Source organism: Mauremys mutica, chromosome 6, assembly GCF_020497125.1.
Source record: "Mauremys mutica isolate MM-2020 ecotype Southern chromosome 6, ASM2049712v1, whole genome shotgun sequence".
Classification (NCBI taxonomy): Eukaryota; Metazoa; Chordata; order Testudines; family Geoemydidae; genus Mauremys; species Mauremys mutica.
This window is the reverse complement of record NC_059077.1, coordinates 54593490-54614883: the sequence shown is the minus strand read 5'-3', so window position 1 is coordinate 54614883 and position 21394 is coordinate 54593490. Positions and strand designations below refer to the sequence as shown.

The following is a 21394-nucleotide window of genomic DNA, read 5'->3' as shown; positions in this document are numbered from 1 at the left end:
AAGTGGTTTGCTGCATCGTTGTCTGTATTCACCACCAGCCATGGTAGCTGCTATAGCCATATTTCTCCACATTGGGGGGGGGGAGTTTGCAACATCTCTCCTCCCCCCCCCCCAGTTGTGCAGGGATGGGATGGAAGGAGGCCTGTCTAAAGGGAATGCCATAAATGGCTCCAGGATCATCTGAGTACATGTGGTACAATGCACAGATAGCAAAAAGCTACCACTAAGTTATTGGTGCCTTGAGACTGGTCACTGAAAGGCAGCTTTGGGTTCAAGGCTTGACTACAGAAAAAAATGGAAGGAAGGGTATCCTTATACTTAAATTGGCTAACAAAACATCCTTGATCAGCACAATTATATTGTTTTCTCCAAGTCACTGGGACCTGAGCAGTGTGTGTATGGGAGATATTTGCCTGTAACATTACACCTCTTCTTTCTCCACATTCTGAAAACACACTTTTATAAATGCAGTTTAAAGTACTATTTCCTGTGTGTCTTCTTGTTGGTTGACACTAGTGTGATTCCTGGTTGCTGGCAGAGTCTGGAATTGTTAGGAAATAACTTCTATCTTCATGGTGATGTGCAGGAGACAATGGTGTTGTAGAGTACATAGTGACCTTTACTGATGACCCCATTCCTGTACACTCAGAGCCTCAAATACCCTCTGGCAAACCTGGTACCGAAAACACCAAGAACAAGACAACTTACCCTGAGCTGGGTTCAGCTAAAGTCTATAAATCAAGACTATCTTTTTAGAAGATACGTGACAGCTCAAACAAAAGTTATGAGCTTGATCTGGTAATTAGTGGATTAGATTCCATGGTCTATGCAGAAGATCAGACTAAATCATAATGGTCCCTTCTGTTCTTAACTGTCCATGGAAATGGGGGAACCTACCTGCAAAAAGGGTTATCTGGACAAGTATGAATTGATGTCCCAAACATCAGAAGAGAGCTGAAGAAGCTCAGCTGCTGCCTCTTGAAGCCATTCTCTGCTCTTTCTCTTGACTAACCATATATTTTTTGGTGGAAAGTCATTTTTGAACATGTTAAATCTTACTGCCTTGTGTTGGACAATGAAATAAGGTGGTTTCTTGGGGTTTGTCTCGCCCATTATATTTGTATACTCTCTTCTGATTACATTGTATCTCACTATTTCCTTATTCTGTGATCTTTGACTGCATTTGATAAAATCCTACCTTACTTTTTTCACATTTCACCTAAGGAAGTAGTAGTTCCTGGCATAATGGTTTCATAAATCTACCTTAACAGAATAATAGGGCTGGAAGGGATCTTGAGAGGTCATCTAGTCCAGTCCCCTGCACTCACAGCAGGACTAAGTATTATCTAGACTAGTGGTTTTTAACCTAGGGTGCATGCACGCTCTAGGGGTATGAGATGCCCTTTCTGGGGGTGTGAGATATGCCAGCTTTTTTTAGAAAACACAAATTAAGCACAGGCACATAAGTACAACTACTTAGTTTAATCAAACCTATGTATTTATTAACATACATTTTTAACAATTACTGTAATATACAAACAAAATTTTTTTCTAGTTTTTAAGCTAATTGTAGTGAAATTATTTCACTATAAAATAGTGTACGGGGGTATTTCTTGATGCATGCGCCAATGATGTGGCATATGTTTATATATAGTTATGATACATCTAGGTTTAAAGAACTGACCTACTTCAATGATTTTTGATAAGGGGTATGAGAACATATTTTGAGAACCAAAAGGGGTGCAGGCTCCAGTAAAGATTCAGAACTACTGCTCTAGACCATCCCTAACAGTGTTTGTTTGTTTTTTTAAGAGCAGGTTAGACAAACAAAAAAACTCCAATGATACAGATTCCAGAACCTCCCTTGGCAATTTATTCCAGTGCTTACTCACCCTGACAGGAAATTTTTCCTAATGTCCAACCTAAACCACCTTTGCTGCAATTTAAGCCAATTGTTTCTTGTCCTATCCTCAGAGGTTAACTCCCCTCTCAGTCTTCTCTTCTCCGGACTACACAAACCCAATTTTTTTCAATCTTCCCTCATAGGTCATTTTTCTCTTCTCTGGACTTTCTCCAGTTTGTTCACATCTTTCCTGAAATGTGGCACCCCGAACTAGACCCGCTACTCTAGTTGAGGCCTAATCAGCAGAAGAATTACTTCTCGTGTCTTGCTTACAACACTCCTGCTAATACATTCCAGAATGATGTTTGCTTTTTTTTACAACTGTGTTTAGGGTGACCAGATGTCCCAATTTTATAGGTACAGTGCCGATATTTGGGGCTTTTTTTATATGGGCTCCTATTACTCCCCACCCCCTGTCCCAATTTTTCAGACTTGCTATCTGGTCACACTAACTGTGTTACACTGTTCACTCATATTCAGGTTGTGATCCACTCTGACCCCAAGATCCCTTTGTGGAGTACTCCTTCCCAGGCAGTCATTTCCTATTTTGTATGTGTATAACTGATTGTTCCTTTGTAAGAAGAGTATTTTGCATGTCTTTATTGAATTTCATCCTCTTTACTTCAGACCATTTCTCAAGATCATTTTAATTTTAATCCTATCCTCCAAAGCACTTGCAACCCCTCCCAGCTTGGTATCATCCACAAACTTTAAGTGTACTCTCTATGCCAGTGGTCCCCAACCTTTTTGTCTGGCAGGCACCAGACGAAGGACCATTGTGGCGGTGGAGCATCCGCTGAAATGCCGCCAAATTTAAGCGGCATTTTGGCGGTGATGCCTCTCGATGACCCCGCTTGCCGCCTACAAGCGACGTCATCTAGAGGCGTCGCTGCTGAAATGCCGCAGAAATTCGGCGGCATTTCGGTGGATGCTCCACCGCCGGCCAGGACACGGGTGCATTTAATGCCCTCACAGGCGCCATGGTGCCCGCGGGCACCACGTTAGGACCCCTGCTCTGTGCCATTATCTAAATCACTGATGAAGATATTGAACAGAACCAAACCCAGAAGTGATCCCTATGGGATTCCACTCAATATGCCCATCCAGCTTGATTGTGAACCATTGATAATTATTCTCTAGGAACAGTTTTCCACCTAGATATGCACCCGCATTATAGTAGCTCTATCCAGGTTGTATTTCTCTAGTTTATTAGGATCAGCTGCAGAACCTCTGGAGTGTTCCAAAGATGGTGACTTTATTATGGCATCTGCTCAGCTTCTCTCTTCCTGAGTTGGTGCAGGAGCCCACATGCAAGGATGGGTAGAGAAATAACTGGACAGGCCCTGGCCATATAGAGGCAGCCTATTTGCATAAATGCAGTTTGGGTGCAGACCATACTATAAAAAATTTTAAAACCCACAGACTTTAGTCCTCAACTCTTCATTATTAGTTATAAGAAAATTAACTTCAATACAAAGTCCTAATTAATGACCAGAGTAAATTTCTGTTGCCATACAGCATAGTATTTAATACAGAAATAAGTTGTTATACATTGTTTTGCTATATCTTCCTACATAGCAATTTAATATTTAAAAATAATCAAGTTTAAAATATACATTTCAGGTGTGCTCTGCATTGTATTTAGTTGTCTCATCCTTTGGAATTGCTTCACATTTTGTTTATCAGAGCATTTAAAGTAACACAAGAAAAAAATACAGCCATGCCCTAAATTACACAACTATTAATACAAGTAAATAGTTTTTTCTGGATTTTATCTCTCTATTGTTTCAGAGTTAGCACTGAGGTAAAGTATTGTTTGGCAAATGTGTGCCTCAGCCATCAAGAAACAAACTTTAAAAGCTTACAAGATTATTTTTTTTTAACTAATAACCAGTTTTTCACTGGATGAGAACACATTTTAGTTCTCAAAAGCTAAAGAGCGAAAAGAAAGAGGACCAATATGATCAGCTAACACAGGTTCCAATTTGTGCAGAGGGACAACAAAAGCATAGGTTAGAGCCTTTTAGTGACATTTCCCAGATTAATAATTATAGAGGAAAAAGTTTATTTTCAACTTTTCATTCATTTTTATTAAATTTTAAATTAAAAAATCTGAAACCTGCTTCCCCCGCCCCCCCAATCCTCAAGTCAGCTAAAATGGTAGATTTATCCTCAGCATCTCCATCTTTGAGAGTAGTTGTGAGTCCAGCTGGGAGTACTTCAGAGAAAAACAGAAGCATGAAGGAAACAAAAAGCAATAAGAATAAGCTTTACATTTCCTTGAAGATTGGCAGAAAGGAAATTTACAGCCTATTCTATAAAACCACATGCTTCTCCTTTTATGAAGACAGCTCCTGTGGCTACTTCAGAAAGGCATCAAAGGCCATAACTGAAACAGTGACAATTTCAGCTGATGCTGAGATTTTAGGATCCAGTGCTTTCTATTCATTTTGAGTGAATTTAAGCAAAACATAACAGTTTTTAAAAAATTAGACCTATTAAGTTGCTTAGGAACACAAAAATATTAGTGATACATTTGAAAATGTTGTACCTACCAACTATTGTTACAAATAACTCCTAGGATTACTGTAATGGAAAGATTAGAGTCACAACATATTCGTCCTCAAATATAGAATATTTATAGAATTCATGGTATTGTTTTCACCACCATCACAGTTTACCGTAGCATATTACTCTTCTGTTATATGTACCTTTCTTTTACTATCTGATTTTTTGGCTGTGCTGGGAAGTAAATTAAATAAAAACTATTTCAGATTTACGTAGCAGGTATTTTTACGAACATCGACTCTCAACAGTACTATGAGGTAGGAAGTAGTATTTTCCCCCATTTAACAGCTGGGGAAACTGATGCAGATATGTTAAGGGACTTGTCCAAGGCCACAGAGAAGAGCCAAACCTAGAAATCAGAATTTTCTGGTTTCCCACTCCCATGCTCAAACCTCAGTCACAAACCCTCTCTAAATGAAGCTACTAATTAGCCCCAGACCTCACTTCCAGCAAAAAGTAATTCATAAAACACAATCTAATCTCATTTATTAAGTCTCCTTACACCCAGCAAGCACTGATTTGAAAGATGCTCCCTATTGGTCGAAGTGCTGAATTATGAAAGTCTGTTTATTAGAATGCAAGAGCCTTTCAAAATTATCTCCTTACCTTGTTAGTCCACAGTACCAAAGTACTTTTAGGCTACTTTGTTCATGAAAGTGCTCAGTGTTCAGTTATATTTCAATCCCCTGATTACAGAAATTATTATAAATTCCTTTAGAAAGTCAGCAGCTAAGTAGGAACAGCTTGTGTTCAGAAAGGACCAAATCCTGGTTCACTTAAGTCAATACAAGTTTTGCTACTGACTTTAGTATCCTCTGAAGTATGACTTCAAATCCGGAACAGGATTTGATTCCACCCATGCATAGAATGGAGAGAAGTGCAAATGCTTAGGCACAATTCAGTCAAAATGCATATTCTTTTCCAGTGCAGCAGAGGCAATACAAAGGCATATATAGTACTCTATAGAACCATGAGTTCTAGAGAACCTTGCAGTGATAAACACCTGTCTCCAAAGCATTTTGGAAGAACAGAATATGGCAGCTAGGTCTCCCATTTTTCAACCCCGTTAAATAAATCAGAAAAAAAATGCCCTTTCATCTGAGGGTGAACTCAGCACTCCAACTCCAATTAGCCGCATCAAGAGTTGTGAGTGCTCAGCCCACCTACAACTGGGTCCAAATGGTTTAGTGGATGTATTAGAAGGCCAGGGTAGGACACAATCTAATACAAATAACTAATAGGTTGCTTCATCCATATTGTCGTCACTGCCAGCACCAAAGTCATCGCCATCTTCAAAATATGAAGCAATGTAGTCGTTTTCCTAAATGAAAATACATTATAGATCAAAATACTTTGTTACTACTGATGTAGATGAGACAATTAAATGCACCATTACTAAACAAGGCACATTGCCTCATAATGCTAATCAGGAGAATACAGTATGATTTTGAAAGAAGAATATGCAGGGGTACATCCTCCTTTCCAAGTTTGATGAGAAAGGAAAAGACCTACATTTTCGGATGTTTAAAGTTTGATTGTCTATACATGGACACACCCATGGTGCCTCTAACACTTTCTTTCTTGGAGGAGCTACAGTTACCTAAGGCAATGAGCCATTTGGGTCACACGCCAATGCAGCTCGAGATACAATCTCGAGCTTGTTTTATTATTATTTTTTTTTAAATCTTCTGTTGTTTTCAGATGCCAACAGCCACCATAATATTGGGGAACTAAGACAAGCATGTCACGAAAAACTGTCTTAGGTCTCTGTAAAAGTATCACTATAAACTTGCAGCACTTTATCAGTGATACAGATAAATAATGACATCGACTGTTAGTGACAGGACTCACTCCTAACTGCTGAAACAAGATTTTGCAATATTTTGGTGATATTAACATATCTAACAGAACCTATTAAAATCAATCACAGCACTAAGCAGCATAATGTGCAGCTTGTTCACGTAATAGTGCCTCTCTCATACCAACTTTTCCTCTAATGCAGAACAGCTAATACCTTTGTTGGTACACTTGGTTTCAGTCATCATTCGTATCATCATATTTACCTCTAACAAATAGGGTCTGTTTTGTTAGAGCTGGAAAAGGAACCTGTACCTCTTCATGTTCCTCTTCATCATATTCTTGTTCATTTGCTGCTGCTTCTTCTTCTTCTTCACCCTCTTTGTCTTTTTCTTTCTCCTTTTCCTCATCAGATTTTTCTTCATCACCTTTCTTTTCCAACTCCTGTCACAAGTTAGAACATGTTAAGGAATCTAGCAACAACATATCCTCCATGCTATCAAAATGCAGAGTTTAGTTTTGTTGTATTGAAACTAATAATAAGGCAACTAACCAAACAATGGTGTAGAAATAACAGGCAATCATGTTGCTTAACTAAGTGCCAGGATTTTCCTAGGACTTATTAGACCAAATACTAGCCATTATGTTTTTAGCACATTTGGTGCAGTACTCCAGTGCTGAGTTCCCTTCCCCGTTATCATAGGGTAAAGTGGTAATTATTTGAGCCAGCATACATGGTGCTTTATAAGACAAAGAACACCACATAACATCTGCTCCAATGTGCTTATGTACTAAATCAGACAAAAAAAACACAGCAACTCTGCTTCTCAACTTCTTAATACCATTGTGTTCAACACATACTTCGACAATTATGGTCAAAATTTCCTCCCAATTTGCCCAGCCATTGTGTCCCCTCCACACTCCTTCTCTTCTCAACTCACCATATGGGTTTATTTGCAACATTGGTAGGTTGAGAGGGCACTGATAGACCTCTCCTCCCCTTTGGGGAAGGCACTTCAACCAAGTTCTCTTGTTGTCTCTTCAGAGAACCCTTTTGTTCAATTAAGCCACATCCCCTCCCAGTGAGAATGAACAGCCAGACATCTTGTTCAAAGGGCCAAAAAGCAGCACTGTATAGAGGGGAATCACCACAAAGTTTGGTGACAGAGACAGTCCTCATCCCATCTCTTCAGACACCATACAGTCATGTGTCAGCAAGGCAAAACTAGGCCAGAGAAATGGCTAAAGTGTGAGATGTCCCACCCAATGTAGGATGATTGAGATGTAACCGCTATTGAATTCTCTTCCTGCAGCTTTACTCCTGGGAGAATTCTGTGTCACTGCACATACACAGAATTTATGTCCCCCACAGATTCTTTGTTTCCCTGCAGAAAAGTGACTTCTGATGAGGAAGCAAAGGGAAGCCAAAAGAGCGGACAGACACCTCTCCCCAGCAGTGCAGGCAGGTCAGTTCAGGTACCTGGAGCAGCCAGTAGAGATGTAAATCACCGCTGGGAGGGGGTGTGGGTCTGGCCAGTCATGCATGTGAGAGTGGCACACTGTCCCTCTTGCTCGCTATTGCGGCATGCTTGGTGTGGAGGGGCAGGGCTTTGGGGTGTTTCTGAGGAGGTAGGCATGGGGCAGGCTCTCTCCACTCAGGCAGAGCGGAATGTAGCAGCCTGCCTGCTTAGTGAATTGTTGCCATTGTCCTGTGAATTCCCCCCAGGAGTATAAAAGAGGTGTAAAAGTTTTAAGGCTCCTTTATATTGCCAGAGTGGTGTAAAGGACAATCTGGCTTATAAATGCTTATGCTTATGGTCTAAATTTTGGACTGAAAAAAATTTCCTATAAAAATTTGCTCCATGAACTGTTTACTACTGACCTTTTTGGAGATGGTCAGAAATCAATATAAATTGTGAATTTGATTCCCCAGCTTCACTTGCTCTTCAGTTGCCTATGATGTAACACTGAGCATATGGCTACATCTATCTGTTGACTATTAACTAGAAATAAAGGATCAAACCTAACTACATTACTATTAGGCAAGGGGCTTGGGGATTTCCTCCAATGCTCCCCACTCCCAATCTCCATCCATTGCGGTGTAGTTTAAATAAATTACCTAAATAATTGAAACCAGAGTGTTTTGACAGACAAAACATGCAGAATTTTAAAATATTGTGCACAGCATTTTTAATTTTTTGGTCCAGAGTTCCCTCGGTAGTAAGCCTGTATTGCATAACAGAGGCTATACAGAGAAACTGCATCTTTTGCATCAAGTAGGTCATACCTCAATTTTTTTCAACACATCCACATTACTTTTGGGTGTGGCAACTTTTGCTTTTTTCGTTTTTCCACCTGCTGAAGTAAAATAATAAGTTACCTAATGCACCTTCTTAATTCCTACGTAGATAATACACATTGCTGACTGTTAGATATTACAACACTGTTAACATCTCTCATGGCAAATTAATGTAATGTCTGTGCTCTATCCTTGCTTTACAGTTGCAAATCCTTTACCCTGCACTGAATTGCAATAGCCCAATTTATGTAAATGTTGCACTTTTCCCTAATTAGGGCAGATCTGAAACTCAGCTTTGAATAGGCATTTGTCCAAATTATGATATTACACTTCAGTCAAATAATTTTCAAACATATATTCAAAGCTGGTTAAGAACGTACAGAAGAAAATATGTATTATTGTCATTTTCTATCATCTTAAATATATTAGAAATCCCCTGAATATCATTTTAATTCTTGTTCAGCATATGTAGCTTTGAGATCATAGTAGGTGTTTGTAGCAGACTGGTAGTCCTCACCTTCAAACATCTTGCCATCTTAACAGCTGTTGATCCAGCTGAGAAAGGGCTAAGTAGCTTCCGCTGACTCCAGGTTGCTTGTTACATAGATATAAGTGAAGTAGGTGTCTCTCTATAGGGAGAAATAACCTAGGGTGTTGGCTAAGCAATCTTGACATATAAATCCTAGGCCAAGCCTGTAAAAAAGGCTTGAGATGACCTTTACTTTATTTCATTCTTTGTTAATAAAACCAAACCCCAAAAAGGAGTGAGCTTTTAATTCTACGTAGGTACGTGGACTTTGTTTTAAACCAGGCTATGGAAGGGCCTTGCCTACAGTATAACTGTAAAATAATGACTCCTAAGAGGCAGGTCCATTTTTGGAACGACAATGTAGACACCGAGCACTTTAGGCCCTAATTTTCAAAAATGTCAAGTCCCATGTGACTATACAAAAGTAATTAGGATGTCAATGGAAAAGCCAAGAATAGAACTCAGATCTTTAGATCCCATGTCCTCTGCATTAACCACTAGACAAGGATTTCTCAAATGGGGATATAGCATTAATTCCTCTTTATGTGATAACCTACAACAGCCAAACTGCAAAATTATAGCGATGGCAGTCATAGTGCCATAGTAGAAAAGGAGAGGAGATTTGTAGTAGGGATTAAACCTCTTTTTCTTGTAAAAAGAATGCAACATAACCTCCCTAGAATTACAAGACTTATTCTTCACTTATTGAATGATGAGGATAGGAAACTTATATAAAGTGTTGGAGGCTGTGTGGTTTTTCAAGTACACTGGAACACAACCGGATCTTGTTTTATCTGGACTAGCTTTTGAGAAAAGACTAAAGACTGACAGAAAGATATATATTCTATTATGTAGGAAGCATTTGTTGTTGACAGTGTTGATGCTCACTTGAATATTTTATCTAGATAGGGATGCTGTGGCAACAAGGAAATATTATTTTTAGCATATCTCTTACAATCCAACACAATACATCTTTGATGCAAGTGGAGCTGCTATGTAATAAATTTATTAACTGTATGTTTACATGATTATGAGGATGCTTGTTTCTGAATATACTGGTTTAGTTTTATAGAGGGCTATAAGGAAAGCAAACAGGAAGGGAACAGAATGGCTTAAGATAAGCCACTTCTCCAAAAACATTTGAGGGCTGTTAAAAAACAATGCCACTAAGGAGAAGGCCTGGGAACCAGAAAATCTAAAGGACTATCGCAGTTTAAAAAGAAACTCTCAGGAGAGGGTTGTTGGAGTTTTTTTTGGTTCTTTTGGGGGGGGTGAGAAAACGGGGGAGAGAAGGAGGAGAAGATTTGTTCAGGAGAACCAGGTGGACACAGACACTCATTGGGGGGGTCTGAAGCAGTTAGGTCTGCCTAGGTCACCATCAGGATGGCAGGGTTTTAGGCATGTAAAACTATTATCTTACAATCCTTTTTCTCTAAATACTTTGTTCTTTCTGTTAAAATAAATAATATGTTGGTTCTAAGGTGACTGGTCACTACATACACCTGGTCACAGTTTCTCAAAGTGCAGAACCAAAGATGCCAAACACAGTCGCACCTGCTGGGTACGCATGGTTGAAACACATCATGATGTAGCAAAGAGCAGGATCTCAGAGGGGCAGAACTGCAGAATTCCACCCCTGGGAGATAAAGGCATGAAGCCTAAAACATGACGGAGTGCTCTCAGACCAGAAAAGGAATAGAGGTGCAACTGCCCTTTAATCATGGCAATGTCATTATCCAGAAGTAAAATCACTCCCAGCAACATATATAGTTAGAATGGGCGAAGCAAGTTGGGTTGGATTCCAAGATAGAAAACTGACTTGCACTAAGAGGGGAAAAACAAACAACCCAAAACTACCACCCTCTTCTAAAAACACACACATTTGACTTGATTATAATGTGTTATCTAGATCAATGGTTCTCAAACTGGGGTCCTTATTCCAGGGATCTGTGAGTCATGTCTGGGGCCTTCACCCTCGCTAATCAACCCCTCCCACTCCATCCTAGTGCCTCTTGCATGCCACAGAACAGCTGTTCAGCGGCGTGCAGGAGGAGCTGGGAGAGGGAGCGGGGACAGGGCGTGCTCGGGGGTGGGGTGAAAAGAGGCAGGGAAGAGGAAGGGTGGGGTGGAGTGGGGGCAGGAAGAGGAGGAGCAGGAGTGGGGCCTTGGGAAAGCGATGGAGTGGGGGCGAGGCCTGGGGCAGAGCAGAGGAAAATTAGAAGCCAGCTTGTTGGTCTGCAAAAAGTTTTAAATAAAAAAGGGGGGTCCTGCTAAAAAGTTTGAGAACCACTGATCTAGATTATTGTTCTCAGAATATGCCAAGATGATATAATGTACTAATGCGTTAGTGGCCACCTTTCTACAAATCTCCGCAGTGTATGTTTTCTGAAAGGATTCTATATTAACTTTGGTACTGTTTTTTTTTTTTTTTTTTAAAGGAATCTGTATCTTTCTTATGCTCACAGAAGTTAAACTGTTCAACTGATTTTTGTTGTTGCTATTAAAGAGAAAAATGGTCACTTTTGGTGTGAGATCAAATGAATAAAAATATGTCTTAATAGGCAGTGACTTTGAGCCTATGTTTATGGTCATCATTTAATGTCACTCTAGCAAAGGAACAAACCAGCAGCTGATTTTCTTAGGATCTGGGAGAGCTAATTACTGGCTCAAAGTCTGTATAAATACAGCACTAATTACACTTTTGAACAATAGCTATATACTGGTTATTCTTCTTTGACGATCTTGACAATAAGAATTTAATTTCCAGTAGAATGCTTGCACTCTACTTTTAGTACCATGCTTCTCAATGAGGCTCTCAAAAGGAAGAAAGCTTCCAGATGAGCCAGTCTCCATGACTACTGCACATTTAAGCTTTGGTGTTCTATTTTATCCTTGAACTGAAAGATGACACACTAAAGACTCGGACAAGAGGTAATGAAAGTAAATAATTATACATAACAGACATCTAGGTACCAGTCAAAGGGTTTCTTTACATCAACAAAACAATAGTTCTCTAGAGAAAATCAGCATAATGGTCATGCATACTAGGGAACACTGAAAAATAAATACATTTCATGACATTTTGTAGTGAAAATTAAACTCCTTTCTCTTTAAGAGCAACCAATACCATCTCTAACTGCTGTTGAAGGATCTAATTCACAATTCTGTCAAAGAGAGCTGAAAATAAACAAAAAAGGAAAAATGGGGAAAAACAGAAGTTACGTTAAATCACATACAAAAACTAAAACAAACAGAAGAGCCAACCAAATCACAAGCAGGAAAACAAATCATGGAGTATGGGAAAACAGTGGTTAAAGATGTTTGTAAACTTCTGAAAGCAACAGCAAACGCATACAAGTATTTTTTAAATCACTCAGTGTTACCCCATCAGCATTCAAAGACATATTGGTATGAAAAGCAGGAAATGCAAGTACACCAGCTCCAATAAGTTCACTATTATTTTCTTAAAATATCAAAATTTAATTTTTTGGTAGTTCTGAAAGCATCCTATAAAACAATAAATAGACCAGTCAAATGTTTAAAAAAAAATACCAAAAAAAACCTAATCAAAATGTTTCAAAAATTATTACCACTGTTTTATTTTCAATCAGCTCTAACAATAGTCTCTCTCACACCTAATTGCTAGGTATTGTGAATGCTCCTTAAAACTACATCAGCTACCTTTTTTGGTCTTTTTCCTTGGCTTCATCTCTCTTGGGAGTCTTCGCCAATCTGCATAAGAAATAATTTTACTATATAGGAACTATTATTTATTTGTATTAGTGCCCAAAGGACCCCATGAGGGTTGGGGTCCTATTGTGCTTGGTGCAATATAAATATAGACTCTGATACTGCAAATAGGCTCAAATCTTTGGTATGCAGCTAGTCCCACTGAAGTCAACACACTAGCTGTGTACTTGAAGTTTAGCCCTATTTACAGAATCAGACCCATATAACAAAAAAGAGTTTCTGCCCCAAAGAAGCAACTGAAGTTCAGACATAAGTGAATCTAATAACCTTTAATTTACATATAGATAAAGCTGAGCTGATCTTTCCATTGCAAACCCTAAATCTTCAGGTCACTGATACCACAAATTTTCGTTGATTAAATGTCTCATGTTAATTCTCAGCCCAAGCTTGAATATTTTGAGGAAAATGTGATGCAAGTCTGAGACACTGAGTTGCAAATAAAGGGGAAAAAATCAGATTTATTTTTTCAGGCAGCTCAAACACAGGTTTGTCAAGTTTGCAGTGGTAAAACATGTCTACACCTCCACAAGGAATACACAATTTAGAAAGGTTGCAAATGCCATTTGACTGGCATTGTTTTAAAATGGAGAAACTGGGTGTGACACATGACCATTCTTTCCAGTTCACTTTAATTGAGTGACCTCAGTTGGCTCCCCTGGGACTCCAGTCACGGTGGCATAGTCTGGCTTGGATACACATTACCACACATTAATTGGGTTTTTGGATCAAAAATTAATTTTGACATTGGAGAGTTTAAGGGTTAAAAATCAGTTACAATGAGTGAGCCAGGATCATATGAAGATCTTGACAGAAAAACCTTTGAAGAACTGTGCTTACAGAGGGGTTTGGGAGCTGTGCCGATACAGGACACAGGGTAAAAGGCATCCCACTGCATATCTAAGCAAAAAACTGACACCCACTGAACAATACTATGCGATGCTAAGAACTGTGTGGGCAGTAAAGCAACTCAAACCCTCGTTGCATAACAAGAAGTTTACCATGTTCAATGACCATGCTCCCTTTGTGGTTACACAAAGCAAAAGGAACCAATTCTAGGTTACTCCTTTGGAGTTTGGCCTTGCAAGAGTTTGATATGGACAAAATTCATATAAAAAGGAAAGAGAATCTTGTGGCTGATGCCTTGTCAAGCTTGGGAGATCCTTGAGGTGTATCCAGGAGCTCTAATTAGCTCCCTTCCACATCAATCTTGCATTGGGGGTCTGATGCATGACCAGAAAGTGTTAAGTGTCCTGCAGGATAAATGACTCAAATTTAACCCGTAAAAACATATAGGTAGATAATGTTTGTGTTTTTACATATATATTGGTAGAGAGAGCAACAATGTAATCAAACAGTCCATGTCTATGCTGTAATCTGTTAATTCAGAGATCAAGAGAACATCTTAACATTTAAATGAACTGTAAACATAGGATATCATTGTATTCATCTCTCTTTGAAACATATAGCAAATCATCTGTGAATGGTGGAAAAAAACAGGCAATTGCCTTATGTTAATCTGTGTGAATAATTACCAGTGATGCTTAGGAAACGGGTCCACTTCATAGTCCACATGAATGCATATTGTTTGCTAAAGGACTACAGGCAGTCACAAGAAAGCCTGAAACTGTATAAAGATGTTTGGGTCCCAATCCTTTTTATCTCAGATATGCTTGAGGCTTCATGCAGGGGAAGCCTGAGCCATACGAACTGAGATCCTAGTCGTGACTGGACCACCCTGAATATAAACCTTGGCCTATGACCTATGAACTATTTCTGAAAGAACTCTTTGCATCTACAAAGCTCACCATCTCTGCTATGAATCTGAATCTCAAGACTGACTCATGGTCTGTCTGTATACTGATCTCTTAACCAATACTCTCGCTCTTTTCTTTTAAAATAAATTGTAGTTTAGTTAATAAGAATTCTCTGTAAGCATATATTTGGGTAAAATCTGGAATATTCATTATCCTGGGAGGTAATGTGTCTGATCCTTTGGGATTGATAGAACTTTTTTATGATGAATAAGATTTTCAGTAATCCTCATCATATTTGACTTGTGTATCTGGGGGGAGGCCTAAGGCTGGATTACTTCGAGGGAACTGTGTTGTTGGGGTTTCTGGGTAACCAGTGAGGTATTATAGAAGCTGTTTTGTGCTGGCTTGGTAAATCCAAGTATTGGAATATCCATCAGCTTTGGGGATTGCCTGCCCCATTCTTTGCAGTTCACCTTAATTGAGTGACCTCAGTTGGCTCCCCTGGGACTCTGGTCACACTGGGCATTTAAGAAAACTGGCAGATTATTCAAGATCCACCCAGAATTTCACTGTTGTAATTTACATTATTACCTGGGGTCCATTCCATGGATTCTTTTCTCATCTGCAGGTACTTTTTACTATATTTTTCAATTCCTAGATAAGAAAAATGTGCAGTTATTGAATTCTATTTCATTTACATGCTATTAACCAAGGCAATCCAAACACTGTATTATATGCTTCTCTTTATCCAAATACACACACACACACACCTTCCTTTTATGCAGATGCACTTTCCATTGTGCTGATGATGAACATGCTTAACTGTACTACTATGAGCATTTCCTTTGAAATCAATGGGACTACTAACATGCATAAAGACTTGTCTACACTTTTCAGCAGCACAACTGCGCCATGGTAGTGCATCAGTGAAGACGCTACCTACACCGATGGGAGGGTTCTCCCATCGGTGTAGGTTATCCACCTTCCTGAGAGACAGTAGCTAAGTCAGCGGGACAATTCTCCCATCAACCTAGCGCTATCTACACTGGGGGTTAGGTTAGTTTAATAGCATCACTCAAGGGTGTGGATTTTTCACACCCCTGAATACTTACCTAATTTCCTTGTAAAGACCAGGCCTCAGCGTAGATGAGGATTTAGTCAGTTAGACCTCGCCTGCATGGAAAAGTTTTACCATTTATACTGATCTAGTATACAGGTATGCTACGTTGGCAAAAGCTCTACTGTCAACACAGTTATACTAGCAAAAAAAGTCCTTTTGCCAGTATAGCTTATTTTATTCAGGGAACTGGTATAAGCTATATCTAAATTATGCCTCCATTAAGAAGGTTTGCTGGTATATTTATACTATGAACCCTGTCTAGTGCAGACAACATCTTATTCTGGTATGTGGCTTTTTTTCAGTATGGCTTAATCCCTTTCCCAAGCAACATAAATTTAACTAAAAAAAAAGCACTCAGTGAAATAAGAATGTCTACATGAAGAGTTATTTTAAATGCAAACTTTAGATTATAATGAAAAACAAGCCATCCCTCAGTAAAAAAAACAAAAAAAAACCCCCAAAACCCCCCACAACACCTGGGACTGGAACTTAGGCATTCTTGACTGTTAGTCCTTCTTTATTACTATAAACCATAATGCCTCAAAACAAAAAATAAATACCCATTCAATACAAAATTAATTTCTACTGCAGTAATGCCTAATGATCCCCAAAAGGGATTGCCCCTTGTATACTAGGTACTGTACTAACAAACCACCCCAGAGAGCTCAGAGTCTAAGATTTACACAAGGCACAGAGTAAATAATGAGACAAATTAGGATGGTGGGAGGTGGAAAGGTAACAGTACATGAAATTCTAAATCAATTACAGACATCCCCTGACTTATGCAATTGTTCCATTCCAGAAAGCCTTGCGTAACTCGAATTTTGCGTAAGTCAGAAACATATACCCGTACATTATGCAAAAAATTCCGAAACTCAAAAATCCTGTTTCTGGCTTATGGAACTTTTTCTGTAAGTGCAAATTTGCATAAGCCAGGTCTTGCATAACCCAGGGAGTGTCTGTACATATATGACTCCCCATCATTTGGGCTTCCAGTCTGTTACCAGGGCAAATGCAATCACTAGAGCCAAATATAGTGGAACAAAAGCTCATGTTTAAAATGTGGAGCCTCAAAGGGTACCTAAAGTAATTGGTGTTGGGTATTTTTTGTATGAACTGTCAATGTCAGGAGAGGAAAAACCAGTGGCTTTGATTTCAAGATGAAGCTCATTATAGAAGAACATTATTGCATCTGTTAACATCTGGGTGGATTTGATTTAAATCACGGTTTTCTACATAAAAGTGCATTCTTGTTGGTTGTTATAACCTTAATACATATTTTTCGCAACTCAGAGATAGATGTAGGTTTCATTTTTAGAAGGCACACAGTTTACATTTTTAAACAGTAATGTATTTTGAAAACTTTTCAGATTAGTTTTCCAGCTATATCAGAAAATTAATGATTGTTTGGTTATTTCATTTATCAAAGGTAACTGAAGCAGATATTTATGAAGTCATTGGGAGGTGAACTAGCTCCAATTCAACAGGTTAACCGTTAATATTTGGAGGATTTTCTTGCCATCTGTGTTAGGAGGAGAACATCACCAGGCAGATATTTAAATTGTTTTATTTAACTAAAACAACATTAAATATTCTGGATTTTTTTCTTCATCAGCAAACACAAACACAAGCATATATCCCTCACTTCTCACATTTATCTTCAGACTTCTTCTCCTTGTCCAGATCTATTCTGCACCCAACAATCTTCTATTCATTGAACTTTCTGAAACTTTTCACTTTTAGAGAGAGGTAAAGGATTGACTCTGTGTACACAAATTTGCAGAGGGACAACAGAGTTGAGATCTGTTATTTCTCACCTCTATATATGTTACCTCTGGAGACACAAATCCACAGTTTGAGAACTGCAAAACTAAGCAGCTGTGATGGTATCTTCTAGACTGAGCACTGAGTCCCATTGGGTAGATAGAAAGATTAATCTAAATCTATACAGAAGCCTGTGGAACCCCATAAGATTGGGTCCCTAATCCATTAACTATTGGAACTCATTTACAAAATGTTTCTTAAACATTATGTCAATATATTGTCTCATACTACAGAATTAGAATTTATAATCCCTATTCCACAATGAGATATCTTTGAGTTATAATGTATCTTAATTAAAACCATCTTTAGATAGGTTTTTTCCTCAAAAAGCATTTTATCAAAAAAATCCGATTTAAATTTAAAAAATCCGATGTTTTTTATTTAAAAACAAAAAACACACTAATGATTTTTATCCACCCTGGCTAATAAATGCAGTAAAATCTGTGTGCACCAGTGACTGATCTTAACCAACCAAAGCTACTAGGCAAATCCAAACGCAGCAGCACAGCTGCTCTTATGCTCTTACTACAGTGACAAGAGGCGGTAGGTAAGTCAATGGGGTTTGGGTTGGCTTAACTACCATTTTTCATACCCCTGAGCAACCTAGTTAGGTTTACCTAAGTTTTAGCTGTAGACCAGGCCTTCATAGTTTGTAAAGGCACCCATCTTCTGGCTAATTAAACTGTTTCAAAAGTTATCATTCATTTTAATATGGATGTACTAAATTCAGGAGAAAGCAGACTGGACAATATTTTTCAGTATGACTGATAGTAATGATAAATAGCAGCCAAGAGAATACACTTGTGTTTTAGTAATATCTTCTCAGTTCAGTTGAGAGATGTTACCCCAGTTCTTACACATCATTGCCCACCATATCCCAAATAAACAAGAATTAAAATTAAGTTCCTGAATCCAACAGCTCAAATCATGTATTCCACAGGCTCAAATGTATATTAACATTACAAAAAATAAAAAAATCATACTAAAAAAAATATTATCCACGAGTGATATTGCCAAGATGCAATATCCTCTCCCACATCTTTCTTTTGCCATCTTTGCCATTTTAAAGCATTTCATAAGAACATTTGATCATTTTAATCCAAGAAAACAAAAAAAGAGTGAAATACTCCTTTCACCAGTTAACTACTTAATGATTGTGTATTTGATAATCAGGGTCAGGTGTGCTGATGGGTCTAACTTCTGTAAGGAGAAACAGATTAGATCATCTGCTACTGCAGGATTCTTACAGCTTTGTCTGTAATATCTGGTGCTGGCCTCCATCAGACACAAGATACTAAACTAAATCGGCCTTCAGTCTGACTGAGTGGGTAGTTTCTGTGTTCCTTAAAGTCCCCAACCAACATCATTTACCATGCCTGGTAGTCAGGCTAGGCTCACAGGAAGATGGTGGAATTGACAAAAAAAGGTTGAATAGAGAAAAAATCCACTGTGAATAATGAGAGCCTTCTGTGATTGCTAGATTTTTGATACTCCTGCAGTGAAACTGGGGGGTACTTGGGTCCTTTGTTTTCCCCAATGCAATTTTCAAACAAACACTTAGAAGCTTTGATTTAAACAACACTAATCAACAAACTACTGAAAAGATAAAAACATATGTATTGGATGTCAAATACAATATGTCAGCCAACACTGAGAAAGACAACAAATATTTTCAAAATTAAATTGCAGTTTTATAGAGGTTTAAAAAAAAGGGGGGGGCAGATACTATGGTCTAGCTGAAACAAGCATAAAGCTGGCAGTCAGGAATTCCTGATTTCTAATTCTATGTCCACCACTGATTCAAGCATTGGTAAATCTCTTCACCTCTCTCCTTTTCAGCTTTCCCATCTGTAATACTACTTATCATATCTACCTATCTTTAAGGGATGTTGTGAAGATTACAAAGGAGCACTGACTAATTTGGGCTGTGATAGAGTAACCTTTAACTGATTATTTACAAATTTAAAAATAATCTGGCTACAGTTTAAAGGGTCCTTATTAGAACCTGGGCTTTAAATATATATATATATAGAGAGAGAGAGAGAGAGAGGATTCTGTGCTCCACTGTTAATGATTATAAGGGCATTTTAGGCAAGGAAGAAATTGACTGAATAAACAGTATTGTGAAATACACAAACAAAACAAATTGAGAAGAACAGACTTCTCCCAAACACATACACTACTTTTTAGTTACAGCAAATGTAGGCATTACTTGTAACTCTCCTAGGTGCAAAAGTTTCATCGCAAAATGTAGTTTTCAAGTTGACATTGTCCCTTTCACTATTCAGTGTCAGTACTACAGATTGAACATATAAAGTGCTAATTATTACATTTTTCATACACAAATACATTTTGCTGTTCTAAAAATTACATTGATGCAGAACAAACCTTGATTTTCATCTTCTTTTTGCATAAAATAAGGCATTTTTTTCATACTTGCTCTAAATTCTTGCTTTAAGGCCAACATATAATCCTCTTCCTCTCCCATTTTCAGAGGCACTGGCTTAAAATCTGTTGGCTGTGTAAATTATTAAGGTGCATTATTATGCTAATATCCATTACATACAACAACACAAAAAGCTGCAGAAAAAATGCTACTTATAGAGGAGTGCAATTATGTATTATGCTAGTTTGCAAATATGTTGTATTGCATTCTGACAATATGTTCAGAACTTTATATAGCATATTTTTCAGTTAAATTGTAAAAAAAGATTTATTTCTTTTTAATGTACCCATCCATGAAAATCTCTATTAGGAAAAGAAGAAAACAAGTATCTAAAACATTTTCTTAACTATTAAAAAAACATAAAATTCTAATTCATCTGACTTTAGATTAGTGAAGCAAGGTGCAAATCATCATCCATCCCACCCCCCACCATCCCTCCAAATGCAGTGCCTCAGGCTGACTTAACCTGCTCTGAACCCCTTGCTGCTATCAGAGAACAACTTCAGCAATACCTCTTCCCAAAATACAGTTGGATCTGTGCTAAACATGATTAATCTGAACAATGTGGACCGATTATTTTGCTTTTTAAAGTTATGTTAGTTACCTCATGGACAGTCTAATACAACTTAACAAATCTGTTGTCAAGAATAAAAAAAAAGTATCTTTCCACTGTGGCCTTGTCTACATTAGAGAACATGGGATCTGTAATCCTCTCACAGTGCAGCTGCACTGGTGATAGCAACAGTGAGGCTGTAGTATAGACAAGACTGTTTATAGTATCATCAGACAATTGTAAAACACCTGAATCCTGCCTACATAGTCTTTGCTGTTGAGGTTTCTACCACTGGGAGCACATGATTACATGGACTAGTTTCTTTCAAAACTGATTGATAGTGTTTAAGTTTTTTCCACACATTTAACCTCATTACCTGAATATGAAAATGAAGCACATTACACAGACATGCAACACGGTCTTAAAATTAAGCTTCTGTACTTACAGGAAACAGTGGAGGGGGCTTGAATGCTACTTCAGGTAGCGTTTCACCTTTGGCAAAGCCAATAGCCTCGATGTTGAAAGTAAATGCAGCACGTCCTCTTCCTTTCCCTGACCCAGCCATTTGGAGTTACTAAAAATATTACACCCTTGGTTAGATTCTAGTTGTATCACAAAAAATAAAGCCAAAATTAAGATTGGAAAAAAGTCAAGGACTAAGAAAAGGTATTTTTAAATTGCAAGACTCATACTAATTATGATCTCCAGCTTGGGAAAAAAATACTTCTGTCTAGAAATCAAACTGGACTCAAGACTCCATTTTTCGTTTTTAATCAAAACCGTGAGGCTGTTTTAAAACTGAGAACTTAAAAGAGATGGGAACACGTGTCAGCCAGCCCCGCCCCCGGCTA

General features: G+C 38.2%; 1 protein-coding gene across 4 annotated transcripts; it reads right to left on the bottom strand.

Moving 5' to 3' along the window:
• Positions 1-4027: 4027 nt before the first annotated feature.
• POLR3G (RNA polymerase III subunit G) lies at positions 4028-21308 on the bottom strand. 4 transcript variants are annotated; one of them, XM_045020190.1, is made up of 7 exons: positions 20989-21308; positions 19933-20062; positions 15192-15254; positions 12778-12828; positions 8556-8626; positions 6535-6712; positions 4028-5792 (listed from the first exon to the last, which is right to left on the bottom strand). In XM_045020190.1, the coding sequence occupies exons 1-7, from the start codon at positions 21106-21108 to the stop codon at positions 5764-5766; spliced, it is 642 nt and encodes a 213-aa protein (XP_044876125.1). In that variant the 5' UTR covers positions 21109-21308; the 3' UTR covers positions 4028-5763. The 4 variants fall into 4 exon arrangements, with proteins under 4 accessions (XP_044876125.1, XP_044876122.1, XP_044876123.1 ...); XM_045020187.1 differs by having other exon boundaries at positions 6584-6712; XM_045020188.1 differs by having other exon boundaries at positions 6584-6712; positions 8556-8623.
• Between the last annotated feature and the right edge of the window lie 86 nt (positions 21309-21394).